Here is a 15,576-nt window from a genome sequence, read left to right on the forward strand (position 1 = left end):
CCTTCCATTCTAAATGAAAGCTTTGCTGGATAGAGCAATCTGGGATGTAGGTCCTTGCCTTTCATGACTTGGAATACTTTCCAGCCCCTTCTTGCCTGTAAGGTCTCTTTTGAGAAATCAGCCGACAGTCTTCTGGGAACTCCTTTGTAGGTAACTGCCTCCTTTTCTTGTGCCGATTCTAGGATTCTGTCCTTAATTTTAATCTTGAGTAATGTAATGATGATGTGCCTTGGTGTGTTTCCTCTTGGGTCCAACTCCTTTGGGACTCTGAGCTTCCTGGACTTCCTGGAAGTCCATTTCCTTTGCCAGATTGGGGAAGTTCTCCTTTATTATTTGTTCAAATAACTTTTCCACTTGTTGCTCTTCCTCTTCTCCCTCTGGTACCCCTATAATTGGGATGTTGGAATGTTTCAAGATGTCCTGGAGGTTCCTAAGCCTCTCTTCACTTTTTTGAATTCTTGTTTCTTCATTCTTTTCTGATTGCATGTGTCTTTCTTCCTTCTGGTCCACTCCATTGATTTGAGTCCCAGTTTCCTTCCCATCACTATTGGTTCCCTGTACATTTTCCTTTACTTCACTTAGCATAGCCTTCATTTTTTCATCTAATTTGCAACCAAATTCAACCAATTCTGTGAGCATCCTGATTACTAGTGTTTTGAACTGTGCATCTGATAGGTTGGCTACCTTTTTGTCGCTTAGTTGTATTTTTTCTGCAGCTTTGATCTGTTCTTCCATTTGGGCCATTTTTTTTTCTTGATGTGCCTGTTATGTATGAGGGGCAGAGCCTTAGGTATTTGCCAGGGCAGGGCCACCCAGTGTCTGCGTTGTGACGCTTATGTGGGGGTGGGGTCTGAGAAGGAACAATGGCGCTTGCTCCACTCTCTGCCAGATTTCAGTCCCTTCTGCCACTTCCCACAAGCAAACTGGGCCCTTCTGGTGCTGATTCCCGGGTGGGTGAGCTTGTGCACGTTCCAGGACCCTGTGGGTCCCTCCAACAAACTCTCCTGTGAGGCTGGGAGTCTCTCGTGGTACCTCAACCCCCACAGGTGTTTTCAATCGGTGGTTTGAGGCTTTATTTCCCGGCACTGGGGTCCTGGGTTGCCTGGTCCATCCCAATCTCCAGTTTCACCTGGTTTATCTGCGTGTGAATGTGGGATCACCCAGTCAGCTGCTGCCTTGTGCAGAGGGCCCCCCACAATCCACTGCCTTGCTGGGTCCACCCACTGCCCTGCCATGACCCTTCTCCACCCGGCTGCCCGACTCCGTTCCTCCTACCGGTCTGGATGAATGTGTCTTCTTTAACTCCTTGGTTGTTGAGACTTCCATACAGTTCAATTTTCTGTCAGTTCTGGTTGTTTTTTGTTTCTAAATTGTTGTTGACCTTATTTTGGTTATGTGAGGAGGCACAGTGTGTCTACCTATGCCTCCATCTTGGCTGGAAGTCCCTAATAAATGTATGTTAAACAGCTACCATTTGTCTCAAACATTCAAAAGACTACCACACAAGGTGATTTATCTTAGAAGTCCACTTGAGAATTGACCAATGTGCCACTCTTCACAAATCTAAAAAAAAAAACATTTCATCCCTGACTGGGTAGTTATGGTTAGAGTATCGTCCTGATATGTCAAGGTTGTGGGTTCAATCCCCAGTCACAGCACATACAAGAATCAACGAATAAAGGCATAAATCAGTAGAACAACAAATCTAAATTTCTTTCCTCCTTTCTCTTTCTCTTTCCTTTTCCCTTTCTGTCCCTTCCCGCCCCCTTTCTCTTACTCCCTAAAAATCAATAGCACAAAATGCACAGAGAGTACCCGTCGACACCACCGGTGTACCATTAACTCTAGGCAGTAGGAGCAAAGTGCTTGAAAAGTTTGTGCATCTTATAGTTTCAAGAGGAAATATCTAGGATAACGGGAATTAAGTGGTTTTTGGGAAAAATCTTAATAAGATACACAGAACAGAGGAACTGGAATGAAGAGGGCATGCTTAAGCTAACCCAAAGTGTACTTCTGGCCTAAAATATCACCATCTATTTCTTGGCATGTGTGAGACAAGCTAAGAGAAAAAATGGAAGACCATGAACACAGAGCACTTGGCCTACTCATTAGCAAAAAGAAAGTCAAATTTCTGCATCCTGAGACAAAATGTGCAGCAAGAAGTAAACAGCAAAGTTGAGATACAATCAGTAATGATCAGCACTGTGACAGTGGTCAGTCTGCTAAGTGTGTAATAGTACTAACAGAGATGACATGCTATATTAAGAATATCTCAGTAAAGCTTTTTAAAATATAAATACAATATAGTAGTAACTATCCATGGTTGATATTCTCATTGTTTTTTAAATTTATTTAGTTGCCCTAATAATACAACCATTTTATTTTATGGTCTATTTTGGAAGAGTTTTTAAACACTTCCTTTACTTTGGATATTTCATACAATTCTCACCATTTTTTATCAAGTTCAATTTTCTAACAGGTCCATTATATACTATAATTATGACCCTCATAAATAACTTGAGAAATATAATGGTTTGTCTCTTCTCATTGGTAGCAAATTGAAGTCTTCTAAAAGAAGGTCAATTTCTTCACCAAATAATATGTGCAGTCTTCAAGATGGATTCAATCTGTGCCACTGGATAACCACCTTTTCAGGATTTGTAACTGTCTCTCTCCACTGGTTTGCTGCTCCGATGTTACTGCTGTCTTCGCTCACACAGATCTGTAAGGGAACGGCACAGCCATTTCACTCGACACGGTAATGGTGAGTTCAGTTCACTAATCTTATTGATAAAAGACAACTGGAAGTTTGGTTTACATATATTCAATTAAACATCTTTCCATTTTTCCTGAAGTTTGTCTGATTTCTCTATATGAAACTTAAAAGTGAAAACACTTAACCTTTGAACATGGCGGCACAGGCAGACATGGCTCACCTCCTCGCACAACCACATCAAAATTACAACTAAAATATAGCACTGGCATCACTCAGCACCATCAGAAATCCAGTTGAATGGAAGTCTGACAACTATGGAATTAAAGAAACCACATCCATCCAGACTGGTAGGAGGGGCACAGACACAGAACAGGCTGGTCTCTCACCCATGCGTGGTGGATAAAATTGTGGGAGGGATATCTCGGGAGCAAGGAGTCCTAGACCCATCACCAACCCTCCCCCCCCACAGGGTTCCAGTGCCAGGAAGATAAGTCCCCACAGCTTCTAGCTGCATAAACTTGTGGGGATTGAGTCAATGGAAGAAACTTCTGGAGCCTGAAGCAGTTCTTAAAGAACCCACGCATGGAATCACCTACTCAGACTCACTCCCTCTGAGCTCCAGCACTAGGGAGGCAGCTTGAGAGAAAGGCACCGGTGGTACACAGGGAGGAACTGAAGGGTCTGGCGTCAAGGCGAGCAGAGGCCATTGTCCCTTTTCTAAACAGTCCCCCACAGAGCCAGCAGGCTGGTGCCCTATCTGTGACTTTATCAACCTGGCTAACACTGTTTGAACCACCTTGGAGATCCCCAGAGACTTGCCCCCCAATTTATAAGGCCCACCCAAGCTGCTTTTTCATATGAACGGCTGGTCTTGGCTCCCACTTCACAACTTCCTAAATCCTCTCAAACAAGCAACAGCTGGCCTCAGTGAGCCCCAGGCCTGGCACTAGCAGAAGCAGGCTGAGATTCACAGCTTGGCTTTGCCTGGGAATTTCTAAGCCCAGAACAAGTAGCAGCCATCTCAGAAGGCTTTATAGCTCATGCAGGGTGGCCCTGGGCAAAACACAGGTGGGGGATGACCTTGGCCTGCACCACCCAGGAAACCTTAGGGCCAGTGCACTCAGTGGACAGCTACAGACCAAGTTGGAGCACCACCACCCTGACCCTGCACAGCTGATCCTCCATGGAGGGCAGAGGGTGGTGGCGAGTGTCACAATCAGTCCTTACAGCTGACTGGCCTGGGTAAATCCCTCCCATTGACCTGCCAACAGCAACCAAGAGGAGTGTATACTCAGCCCACACAAAGGACACACTTGAGTACCCAGCTTGGTTGTGCCACTGGACCCTACAGGACGCCTACTACATTAGGCCATGCTACCAAGACAGGGAGTCAAAGCAGCTCTATGTAATACATAGAAACAAACACAGGGAGGCTGCTAACGATGAAAGAAAGAAACATGGCCCAAATGAAAGAACAGATCAAAACTCCAGAAAAAGAACTAGACAAAATGGAGAGAAGCAACCTATCACTTGCAGAGTTCAAAACACTGGCTATAAGTTTGCTCAAGGAACTTAGTGAGGACCTCAACAGCATAAAAAAGATCCAGTTAGAAACAAAGGATACACTAACTGAAATAAAGAATAATTTACAGCGAAACAACAGTAGAGTGGATGAAACCGAGAATCAAATCAATAATTTGAACACAAGGAAGCAAAAACAACCAATCAGAACAACAAGCAGAAAAAAGAACCCCCAAAATGAGGATAGTATCAGCAGCCTCTCAGACAATTTCAAGTATTCCAACATTTGCATCACAGGGGTCCCAGAAGAAGAGAAAGTGCAAGAAAGCGGGAATCTATTTGAAAAAATTAATGAAAGAAAACTCCCTTAATTTGGTGAAGGAAATAGACATGCAAGTCCAGGAAGCACAGAGTCCCAAATGAGATGGATGCAAAGAGGCCCACTCCAAGACACATCATAATTAAAGTGCTTACTATTAAAGATAAAGAGAAAATCTTAAAAGCAGCAAGAGAAAAGCAGTTAGTTACCTACAGGGGAGTTCCCATAAGACTATCAGATGATTTCTCAAAAGAAACTTTTCAGTCTAGAAGGGATTGGCAAGAAATATTCAAAGTCATGAAAAGCAGGAACCTACAGGCAAGATTACCCTACCAAGCAAAGATATTATTTTGAATCGAAGGGCAGATAAAGAGCTTCCCAGAGAAGAAAAAACTCAAGGAGTTCATCATCACCAAACCATTATTATTTGAAATGTTAAAGGGGCTTATTTAAGAAAAAGAAGATCAAAACTATGAACAATAAAATGGTAAAAAATACAAATCTATCAGCAATTGAATACAAAAAGCAAAGTAAGCAAACAAGAAGAACAGAGACAGAATCATGGATATGGAGAACATTTTGAAGGTTTTGAGATGGGATGGGGATGTGGGGGAGGGGGAGAAGAGGTGAGGGGATTAAGAAGTACAAATAGGTAGTTACAGAATAGCCATGGGGATATAAGGTACAGTATAGGAAGTGGAGTAGCCCAAGAACTTACACACATGACCCATGGACGTGAACAATGGTGTGGGCATTGCCTGAGGGAGAGGGGGTGCTGGCTGGAGGGGGACAAGGTAGAAAAATTGGGACAACTGTAATAGCATAATCAATAAAATATAATTTTAAAAATACATTAAAAAAGAAAACATTTAACCTATTTAGTTTGAGGACTGCTTCATATGATTCAATTCAATTTAAAAATTCAATGTGAGATTTACATAATCATTTCAAAACAATTAGTATCTTTTCTTATTCAATAAATCTAGGAGCTCAACTGAAAACTGATCCCTGTCACTCAAAAACTTTTGTGAAGACTGGCTCAGAATAATCTTGATTTAAGTTGCATTGGTGAGAAATGTGCAATTTTATGCACCTTGTACACTATATAAAATGGTGATTTTAACTGAAATCTAGTGAGTAGTCATTTTCCACCCTTAGTAAATAATTTCATGGTATGCATCCCCTATGTAACTGTAGATAAGAGATGTGAATGAACTTGGAAAAACTGCAAAGCATTAGGCAAAGGTAAGATAGCCCGATGGTTACATGTCAAGCGGGTAATGTGGACAAGGAATCAAAAACCCCGAATTCCCACCTCAGCTCTAACACTGACAGATGCTATTGCCTTGAAATTAGCTTCTCTGAGACTCAGTTTCTAATTATTTTAGAGACATTAAAGCAGGTCGCTCTCTGGTTTTTAAACTTTTCCCCTTAATTTCATGGTCTGAGGAACTTTTCCTTCCCATAAACTCTTACAAACCCCGACATGAAACCAGGTAACGTAAGAGAGCCTGGCTGGCGTAGGACCGGGTGATCTCGGCTCCACATCTGGCTGCTCCACCACGGTGGCTCCCGGAGCCACCCGAGAAGCCACAGGGGACAGATGGCCAGCAAGCACCTTTCCAGGAGTATTGCTCTTAATTGTATCTTAACCAAGGAAGTAGAATCTCCAAAAAAGTTATCCTGAAAGTCGTCTGTCAAGTAAATCTATTCCATTAAAAAAATGATAGCTGAGGCTTGATACAGGAAAACTTTCACAGAATTCACTTCATGGGCCCTATAGCTCTGAAGAGTACGCTATATAAATTGTTAAGTTTAACCTTTCTGAACAAGAAAAAACAAAGAACAAACCTATTCTTTTTACAAGTGTTGTAGGTAAAGCATATGAAGTAAGTCAAAGAGTTATTAATCTTTGAAAATTCACATACAGTTTGAGGATTTTGTGGCAAAAAAATACAAACCTATCAACAATGGAATCCAAAAAGCAAACTAAGCAAATAAGAGCAGAGACAGAATCATGGACACAGAGACCATTTTGGTGGTTGGGAGATGGGACGAGGGTGTGGGGGAGGGGGTGAAGAGGTGAGCGGATTAATAAGTACAACGAGGTAGTTACCGAGTAGCCAGGGGGGGTCTAACCTGCCCTACAAAGTGTGGTGCTAATCACATGTTGTCAATAATATAGATTTTGGAATTTAAATGTGAGGCAAACCATTGTGATTAAGGTAAAACACGGCAGACAGCTCCCACTGACCCACGCAGAGTGAAGAAGGGGAGGGCGAAAGGAAACAAGTCCCCGAGAGTCTGCAAGGGGGCAAGCGCTGTGTTGTCTCACACAAAGCGCTGAGAACTTTAAAACAGATTCATCAGTACAGACGCCCGTACTGACAATCTAAATAATATCAAAGCTACTATAAAAATGATGCCTTCTATGAGTCAAATCTCACATAGTTAACAGCAAACAGAGTTAAAAATGAAACTGAATATAAAAAGAATAAAGGTGGGTATCTGAAGCCTTAAGAAATATAATTCAAATACTCACTGATTCCTCCTTCATAAGGATGGTCAACATTGCTGCAAACCTGACTGTTCTCTTTGTTTTTAAAGTTAAAAAGCACCAAAAAAGATATATTTTCCCACAATAAAAATGTAAAGTTTATTTGAAAAGAAACTTGTTTTAATGATTCGATTTTTGTGGCAACACTGAATTTTTTGTTATGACGAAGACTTGTACCCCACCCAACTCCAGTTTTACCCTGTGTTCCTTTTGCTAGCCGGCTGTTCAAATGCACAGAAAAGTGCGAGGAAAGAATTCAAGGTAAAAACTACCCCCTACTAACCTGCCCCACAAAATGCCGTCTTCTCACAGAGCTCCGGCTATAAAGCTTGATGAGAAAAATGATTTCTTTTTCATTCTGCACGAGTGGAAAAATCATGGTCTCGCCCCACTTGACTCTTCCATTAGAGGCCTTCAGTAAGCGTGTCTTCTTCTTATAAATCAGCTCGCCCGAGCTGAACATCGCCACCTTCACAAAAAAACCTAAAAAATAAGAAATTCTGATATATAAAATTTCATCTAAAACACCATATAAAGATATGTATGTTTGAGGTAAAAATATAAAGAAGCCACTTTTTCTTTTAAAGATTTTATTTATTTATTTTTAGAGAGGGAAGGGAGGGAGAAAGAGAGAGAAAGAAACATCAATGTGCAGTTGCTGGGGGTCATGGCCTGCAACCCAGGCATGTGTCTTGACTGGGAATCGAACCTGGGACACTTTGGTTCACAGCCCATGCTCAATCCACTGAGCTATGCCAGCCAGGGCTAGAAGCCACTTTTTTGAGATCTAATGAGCTACTGAAAACATCTTTAGTAAACTCTAATTTTTATCACACTCCATAATGAACTACTATAACCCCAGACGAATTTAATCTCCCTCCAGTGGGAGTGGCATTACAGACGGGAACTGCAGGCATTAGAGACCGACCAGAACTGTCGGCACAAGTAACGATCAGCAGCCGGGGAGGGCGCACCGCAAAGGATTACACAAAAGAGAGGGGCCACCTTTTCTGGACGGCTGGAGGAGTAGACTTCACAGTGTCACAGAGGTAAAGCTCCGTGCTCGAGGCTCCGGAAGTTCAACAAACGCTCCCTCGCGAAAATCCATTACTTAAATAAATTTGAGATGTAGAGCTTCCAGCAATGGTAGGACAGCTTCTACAAACTAACCTTCCCGTAGATAACAGTTATAAACCCTGGGGGAAATAGAACGAACAACGACTTCAGACACTAAAGACTGACCAAAAGCAGAAACTGGAAAGGAGTCAGCGCTTGGAAGACGGGAAGTGCACTGGGCGAAATTCGGGTTTCTGCGGCTTTTCACCCAAGCAAACTCGCAAGCCTGACACTGGTCAGTCACAGGGCAGAGCTGAGGCTGCCGGGGAGCGAGAGAGGAGGGAGGCGCAAAGACTGGCAGAGACCTGGCAAAGCCGGAGGGACTGAGACTGGCCGTTAGATTTACAAAACAGAGGTCCCTGGTAATCCCAATTAGAGGTTTTGATTAAAGAAAGACACCTGTTAATACAATAAATTACACCTGTAGGTTTCTACTGCTGTCTCTGTTTCCTAGAATTAACACTTCGTAGTCCTGGTAATTTCCTATTTTAATACCAAGTTAGACATTCTTTTGCTCATTTTTTATGGTTTTTCCATCTGTCTCCATAAGTGATGGCAGTCTACAGCTAGTTTTGCACATAATGTCCTTTCTGCTTTGACATAAAGAATATGCTAACCCCATAAAATAACTTTTTCCATCTTTTTTTCATGCTTTGGAAGAGCTTATATAAAATAGGAATTTTATATTCCTTAGGTTTGGGTAGAATCTGCCAGTAAAATCATCTCGGCCTTGTGCTTTTATTAAAAGTTAACTATCTTTATATAGAGTTTGTTTTATTGAGATTTTCTTGCTTTTATTATTTTTCAGCAATCTGTTTTTCATTGTTATTCAAGTACAGTTGTCTCAATCCCCGCCACTCTCCCCTACCCCAGCCATCCCCATCTCCCACCCCTGATCCTGCCCACCTTCGGTTTCGTCCATGTGTCCTTTAGAGATGTTCCTGAAGACCCCTCCCCCTTTCCCCCATTATCTCCTCCCACCTCCCCTCTGGTTACTGTCAGTTTGTTCTTAATTTCAGTGTCTCTGGTCATATTTTGCTTGCTTGTTTTGTTGATTAGGTTCCACTTTTAGGTGAGATCATATGGTATTTGTCTTTCACCACCTGGCTTATTTCACTTAGTTTTATTCAGATTTTCTTCTCTAGTGAACTTGAACAATTGTCCTTAAAAAATAATTTATTTTTTGCTTGCTTGTTTGTTTGGTTGATTAGGTTCCAAAATACAACCAGAGACACTGAAATAAAGAGCAAGCTGACAGTAACCACAGGTGTGGGGTGGGGAGGGATAATGGGGGAAAACAGGGGAAGGGCCATCAGGGAACACATATAAAGGGCACGTGGACAAAGCCAAAGGGGGTGGGCTCCAGGATAGGAGACGGGGATGCGTGGAGCGGGCGGCCACCGTGGGGTGAAGATGGAGATGACTGTACTTGAACAACAATTAAAAAAAATAAAATAGAGCAGATCTCAAGGATATATATTAAAAAGTCATTTATTTTAAATAAATTTCCAATGCACTGGTAGTTATAAATAGGATTGTCTTATTTATTATTAAATCTCTTCTGAATTTGGAATTATAGTCTCATCCTTGTTCATGTCCTCTTTACTCTTTGCTTGACGCAGCCTACTATACACTCGTCTATTTTAATGATCTTTTCAAAGAAAAACTTTTGGTTTTATTGATCATCTTTTGTTGTTGCCTCAATATTTATCAACTTCAACTCTGGCTTTAATTCCTTACGTCTTTCCTCTGTGATCGCTGTTTTTCTAGCTTTGTGAACTGAACACTGAGTTGTATTCATGTTCAGTCTCCTTGGTTACCATGGACACCCAGACACTGTCCCTTCTGGTAGGAGGGAGGAGTGCTCTTGCCCCACCCTTCGCCCTCCAGGCAGAACGGACCTGGACCTCCAGCTCTGGGGTGGCCATGTGAACCAGGCCTGTGCAGCAGAAGTATCACAACCCCTGGCTGTGCCCACAGGGCAGGGAGGAAAAAGTGTTCCAAGGGTTGTGTTTGATATTTTTGTTTTTTGAAATTAAGTGTCTCATTAGCAGAGTATCTGACGAAGGATGCAGGATAAACTATGAAGGCTGGTAAGGCATATGTGACGGTCCTCCAGACACTCAGCCTGCAGCTACTAATGAGCCAAACACGGAACAGCCTCAGATGCAGAGAGGTCACCACCGGGTAAGAACCAAGAGACTGGCGGGTTCAGGCAGACACAGTGGCTAAAATCTGACGTTCAATAAAGTGATTTTAAGTTAAAATATAACTGCTTCCGTTGAATAATAAGTTACTAAAATTTTAATCTCCATTGTAGGAAGTGGAGGAAAAAAACTATCTCTTACTAGTACATTCTTTAGATTCCACTTTGAACCACCGATGTACTTACTCAAAGCCAGAGGCGTTGGTGAACTCGGAAGGTACTGTGCCTCCAGAATTTGTAACTGGATCCTGCTGTTTACCGCTTGAAAACAAGTCCCCAGTTCAAGTTCCGCATGGCAAACCTGCACGTCAAAAAAGCGTCCTTTGGTAATGAAGAATAAAGTTTTGAGATATTTCAAAAATTCAAAAACGAAGAGCTAAGATTAGAAATTGTGAGGTCGCTGCTTTTCATCGGCACACAAAGTTACACATTATTAGGTTTAGAAGATAAAAGGTGTGGATTTTGTACAAACGAGGTGATGACTTTCATGAACTCTGAAACTACACGTGACAGCTACACACTGATCCTTGAAAATCAGGGAGACCGAAAGACAAGGCAAACTGGAAACAAATGAAGCTCGTAAGTGGTTTGGTAGAGCAAACGTCAGTGCAATAAGCACCAAAGAGCAAGCACACTGTCAAAAGACTTAAATGTACTCCTTTGGATTATTTATTTGAGAACATAAGAAATACGATTTGAAAACATAGTGAGGATCATTCTTATTTTTTCTAACTGTGGGAAGCAGAGTAGGTGCCACCAAAATGAGGAGACGACAGGTCACTACGGTGCACAGGTCTGTGGGCTGGGAGCCAAATTACCATGCTGAATGGGAGCGAGCCCACAGAGGGAGCCGGCGAGAAGGAAGCTAGTGCGTGTTTGGAGCAGTAAACACAAGGAAAAGGTCAAAGAGAGCCCGAGTGAGGCAAGCGATGGAATGAAGGAGGCGTAGAGAGGGGGCAGGGTAAAAACGTGCTTCTCCTCAGTCCTGCTGACTAGGAGCAGAGTGAAGCCGGTAACTTGCCTGAAAGAGGACACGCGCCAGCCCACACCGGCTAGGGCCCTTGGAGTGAACGAGAAAGGAGAGAGACATAATGCTGCCCAGACACGGACACATGACCCTTCCTGTGTTGAACAGCGTAAGGAAGAGGACGGAGCAGGAACAGAACATTGAGAGGTCTCTCAGGGCTCAGCAGAGACAGACACAGAAGCCTTTGCTAGTGCCAGTTCCGACAAAGCTACGGCACAGCCAGATGACACGTTACGAGAGGTTCATATGTGATGATCCCCCGGCAGCCCCAGGAACTGGCTCCCGGCTCCCTGAGAAAGAACCTTTCTAGGTATGGGCCACTGACTGAATCTTGGGCATTTACCTAAAACGGGATATTGAGTTTTAAAATTGGTTGTGCCATAAGAAATCAAGAGAGAGTGCAAAGTGAATCACTTAAAAGCACAAACTCAACTGTTGAGATTAAACTGTCCTATGCTAAGTCTAAAACAATGGTAAACCCCCCTATTTTGGCGAAGGATAATGCTATGCTAAATTCTAATACATAACGGAATGAACTGCTTTTGGGTTCAATCAGATTAAGAATGAATTCACAATACATCTTTTCACATGAGCTAATTCAATAGCCATATATAAAATAAAACCCTTGCTGATATAAAATCTCTGATACACAATTTGGTAGAAACTGAACCATAATCTCTCATTCAGATTCTCCAAGCAGATAAGATTATAATGTCTCAATTTCCCAGAAAATACCTTTGCTGAGTCTGATATACTCTACCAGTCTCTCAGATTTCAGTTTTAATACATGAATTATCCATTTGAATGTTTGTGCCTTCTATAAAATACTGTTGAGGATTACTATCTACTAAGCTCGGTTCAAAGATGCAAGCGACAAACCCCTATCAGCTACAAAACAAATTTGCTATATTTGAAGAGAAAATACCCTGATCTGGCATGCTTTCATTCATCATTTATTCTTCCCTCTCTGTCTACATACAAATATTCAATGCAAGAGCATGAGAGGCCCTCACTAAGAGCCCAGCAAAACATGAAGAAAGATGTAAGCTTGAGTCTTGTTTTGCTTAAAACCAGTAATGTAAATAATTCTAAGTGGCAATAGATGCTACAAAAAAAACCATTGGGGGATGGAGACAGAAAATAATAGACAAGGAATAAAGAAATCAAGCAATTTCAACTATTCTTGATCAGTTATAGTAATCCTTGGTTTTTAATTTTTGTAATACTTAATTCCCCCCAAATTCAGTGATTCTCAGGCCAGGCTGCACATTAGAATCACCTGCAGGGCTTTTGACACTTACAGGTGCCTCTGGTCCTACACCCCCCAACCATTCTGATTTAACTGGTTTAGGGGTAGGCATTTTTTTAAAGCTCCCTTGGTGAATCTAATGCTTACTCAGGGTTAAAAATCCCTTCAAGTCATCTTAAATATTTTTGAAAAGTAGGTAAAATATAAACCCTATATCAATTTAAAATCACATAAACTGCACCCTTATAAAAGCTTATGGCCAATTTCTATAAATGTTATCCTGACATAGAAACTATATAATTAAGTTATTAGGGAATTCTAAACAATTTAAATGTTCAAGTGGCTAGCTGAGAGAAGCAAATATCAGGTCTCAAAAATAAACCAACACTATAGCTAATCAAGGCCTTTACAAAAAATACCAGCTGTGCAGCTGTGCCCTGGCCAGTGTGTCTCAGCTGGTGGAGCATTGTCCCGTAAACTGAAAGGTCGTGGGTTCCATTCCTGGTCAGGACCATACCTAGAGTGAGGTCCAGTCCCCAGTCGGGGCACCTGTGAGGGGCAACCAGTCAATGTTTCTCTCTCACACTGATACCTCTTCCCCTCTCTCTCCCCCCTCTCCCCCTCTCTCTAAAGTCACTAAGCTGTCCATAGGGGAGAATAAAAAATACATACATTCAAGCCCTGGCTGTCGTAGCTCAGTGGATTGAACGCGGGCTGGGAACCAAAGTGTCCCAGGTTTGATTCCCAGTCAGGGTACATGCCTGGGTTGCAGGCCATAACCCCCAGCAACCGCACATTGATGTTTCTCTCTCTCTCTCTCTCTCCCTTCCCTCTCTAAAAATAAATAAAATCTTTAAAATATATATATATATATATACATTCAAGCTGTCAGAACTTCCTTTATACCCAATTTATGGGCACATATATAGCTGACTCATGATTAAAAACAACTTTCTTAATCTATTTGAAGGCAATCTCTAATGGAGTTTATGGTTCATGATTCTTTCTGGCTTTTCCTAAGTTATCTGCTACTAAAACATACTTTATAAAAAAATAATAATTTAACATTATTCATAGCCCAGGGTTATTTCCATACTACTGTCACTTACAGAGATTTTTGAAGGTGGTGTTATATCCAGAGAGTAATCCATTTCCTGCGTGCCGAGGGTTCTGAGTGACAGCGCGCATTCTCCGACGGTCTTCTTCCTGGGAGTCTGGGTCTGGATCTTGAACACAAGCCTTACGGTTTGGAGACTTTGGAGTTTAATAGCAAATACAAAAGTTTCCAGAAATTCAATAGGCTAAAAAAAAAGAAAAGAAAAATATATAAATAAAAGGACTGAAAAAAGAGTGATATGCCAAAACAAAATAAATAAAAATGGCATTTTATAATCTGGGAAAGGTAGACCTGAGTTTTCACAACAATAAAAAATGTGTTATGTCAACGAAAATGAGAATTGCCTTAACTTGTTTTTCCAGAATTTATCTTGGATACTGCTTTTTTTATTTCCACACATCATCCTGTTAATTACTGAATCAGGAATTCAGGTCAATACCAATACCGTACACATTGGAAGGGCTGAATGTAGTTTTAGGACTGTACAAATGTAACTACTCCTTAACTGTTAAGAAGTTGAAGTTATATTCAGCCCTTTGCAGGCAACCTCAAGGCTGATGTGGCCCCCCGTGAAAACGAGTTTGCTGCCCCTGACTGACGGGATTGCACCTGAGCGTGTTGTGACGCTGTGACAGCCTTCTGTGTAAATAAATCTACCGCACTATTCACAACCTGCATGAAACCTACAGTTTTCAGACCAAAAACTGTAAACTTTTGTCTGCCCTGAATACGTATTTTATATATGGATATAATATATGTTGTATATACATAATTATTTGCATGGAACAGATTCTAAGTAGAATACCTATATTTAAAAAGTATAAATATTAATAGTTTAAGGTTTTGGTGTGTATTATCATTAAAATCACTTTCAGAAAGTTTTATTTTCTACAGTACTTATAATATTTTTTCAGTTTTTTAAAATTTTCTCTTCTTTTTTTTTACTGGTGTTCAAGTACAATTGCTTCCATTTTCCCCTCATCACTCCCTGCCTTTTCTGGTTTTAATAAAAGAAGAAAGAAAGATAGGAAGATAAACAATGAAGAGAAAACAATATGTAACTCCACATTTGAACTACCTTAGTTTTAAATGTATGTTTTTATAGAAAATAACTTTGATTTGCATGGAAAAACACTAACCTTTCAACCTATATCAGAAGATAGAAATAAAGATATATTTAAGTTAATGTGAAATCTGGAGCCTATAAAACCAAATCAGGATCATAAATCTCCCAAGTATCATAATGGGAAGTATTTAGAAGTAATTAATCGCAACCATGCAATTATTTCTCAAGGCTATATGGGATGGGGGAAAGAGGATAAACATATAGACACTTATTTTCTTTTTGTAAGAGAAAAGTAAAGAGTTTTCTTATATATCATTTATCTTCTATGTATTTTTAGTGATTAAAATTTTCTTTTTAAATGCACTTTAATATTGGACAGAGAAATAGGAAATACTTCTAAGGCTCAAAATTGTTACTAAAAAGCAAGAGGTACATAATCTATAGTTTCCCCCAAACAGAACAGTTTCTTATTCCAATTCTCTGCATGGGTTGAAGTGACAAATACGAGAAAAACAAAAAGAGAAATTCAAACACAAAGAGCCACTTACATTGGCGGCCTCCTTGGCTGAAGACCTGAAACGCACGGGCCTGGGCAACGTCAGCGTGCCCTTTACAGAAATAGTAGGAGCATCTCCGCAGCTAGAGGGCCAGCTTAAATCTTTGCACTAAAGAAAATTTAAAT

General features: G+C 41.0%; 1 protein-coding gene across 4 annotated transcripts in view; it reads right to left on the reverse strand.

The window, feature by feature from the left end:
• Window positions 1-1,936: 1,936 nt before the first annotated feature.
• Window positions 1,937-15,576, reverse strand: part of TC2N (tandem C2 domains, nuclear) — a 38,846-nt gene continuing 25,206 nt past the window's right edge. For all 4 annotated transcript variants that reach the window (XM_036013265.1, XM_036013264.1, XM_036013269.1 and 1 more), the window contains exons 8-12: window positions 15,443-15,559; window positions 13,821-14,012; window positions 10,622-10,736; window positions 7,397-7,596; window positions 1,937-2,722 (exon numbers count right to left, since the gene is read on the reverse strand). In XM_036013265.1, the coding sequence (XP_035869158.1) occupies window positions 2,612-2,722; window positions 7,397-7,596; window positions 10,622-10,736; window positions 13,821-14,012; window positions 15,443-15,559 (735 nt within the window). In that variant the 3' untranslated portion in view covers window positions 1,937-2,611. The remainder of the gene's footprint in view (window positions 2,723-7,396; window positions 7,597-10,621; window positions 10,737-13,820; window positions 14,013-15,442; window positions 15,560-15,576) is intronic.

The sequence above is a fragment of the Phyllostomus discolor genome, chromosome 1, assembly GCF_004126475.2.
Source record: "Phyllostomus discolor isolate MPI-MPIP mPhyDis1 chromosome 1, mPhyDis1.pri.v3, whole genome shotgun sequence".
NCBI classification, from domain to species: Eukaryota; Metazoa; Chordata; class Mammalia; order Chiroptera; family Phyllostomidae; genus Phyllostomus; species Phyllostomus discolor.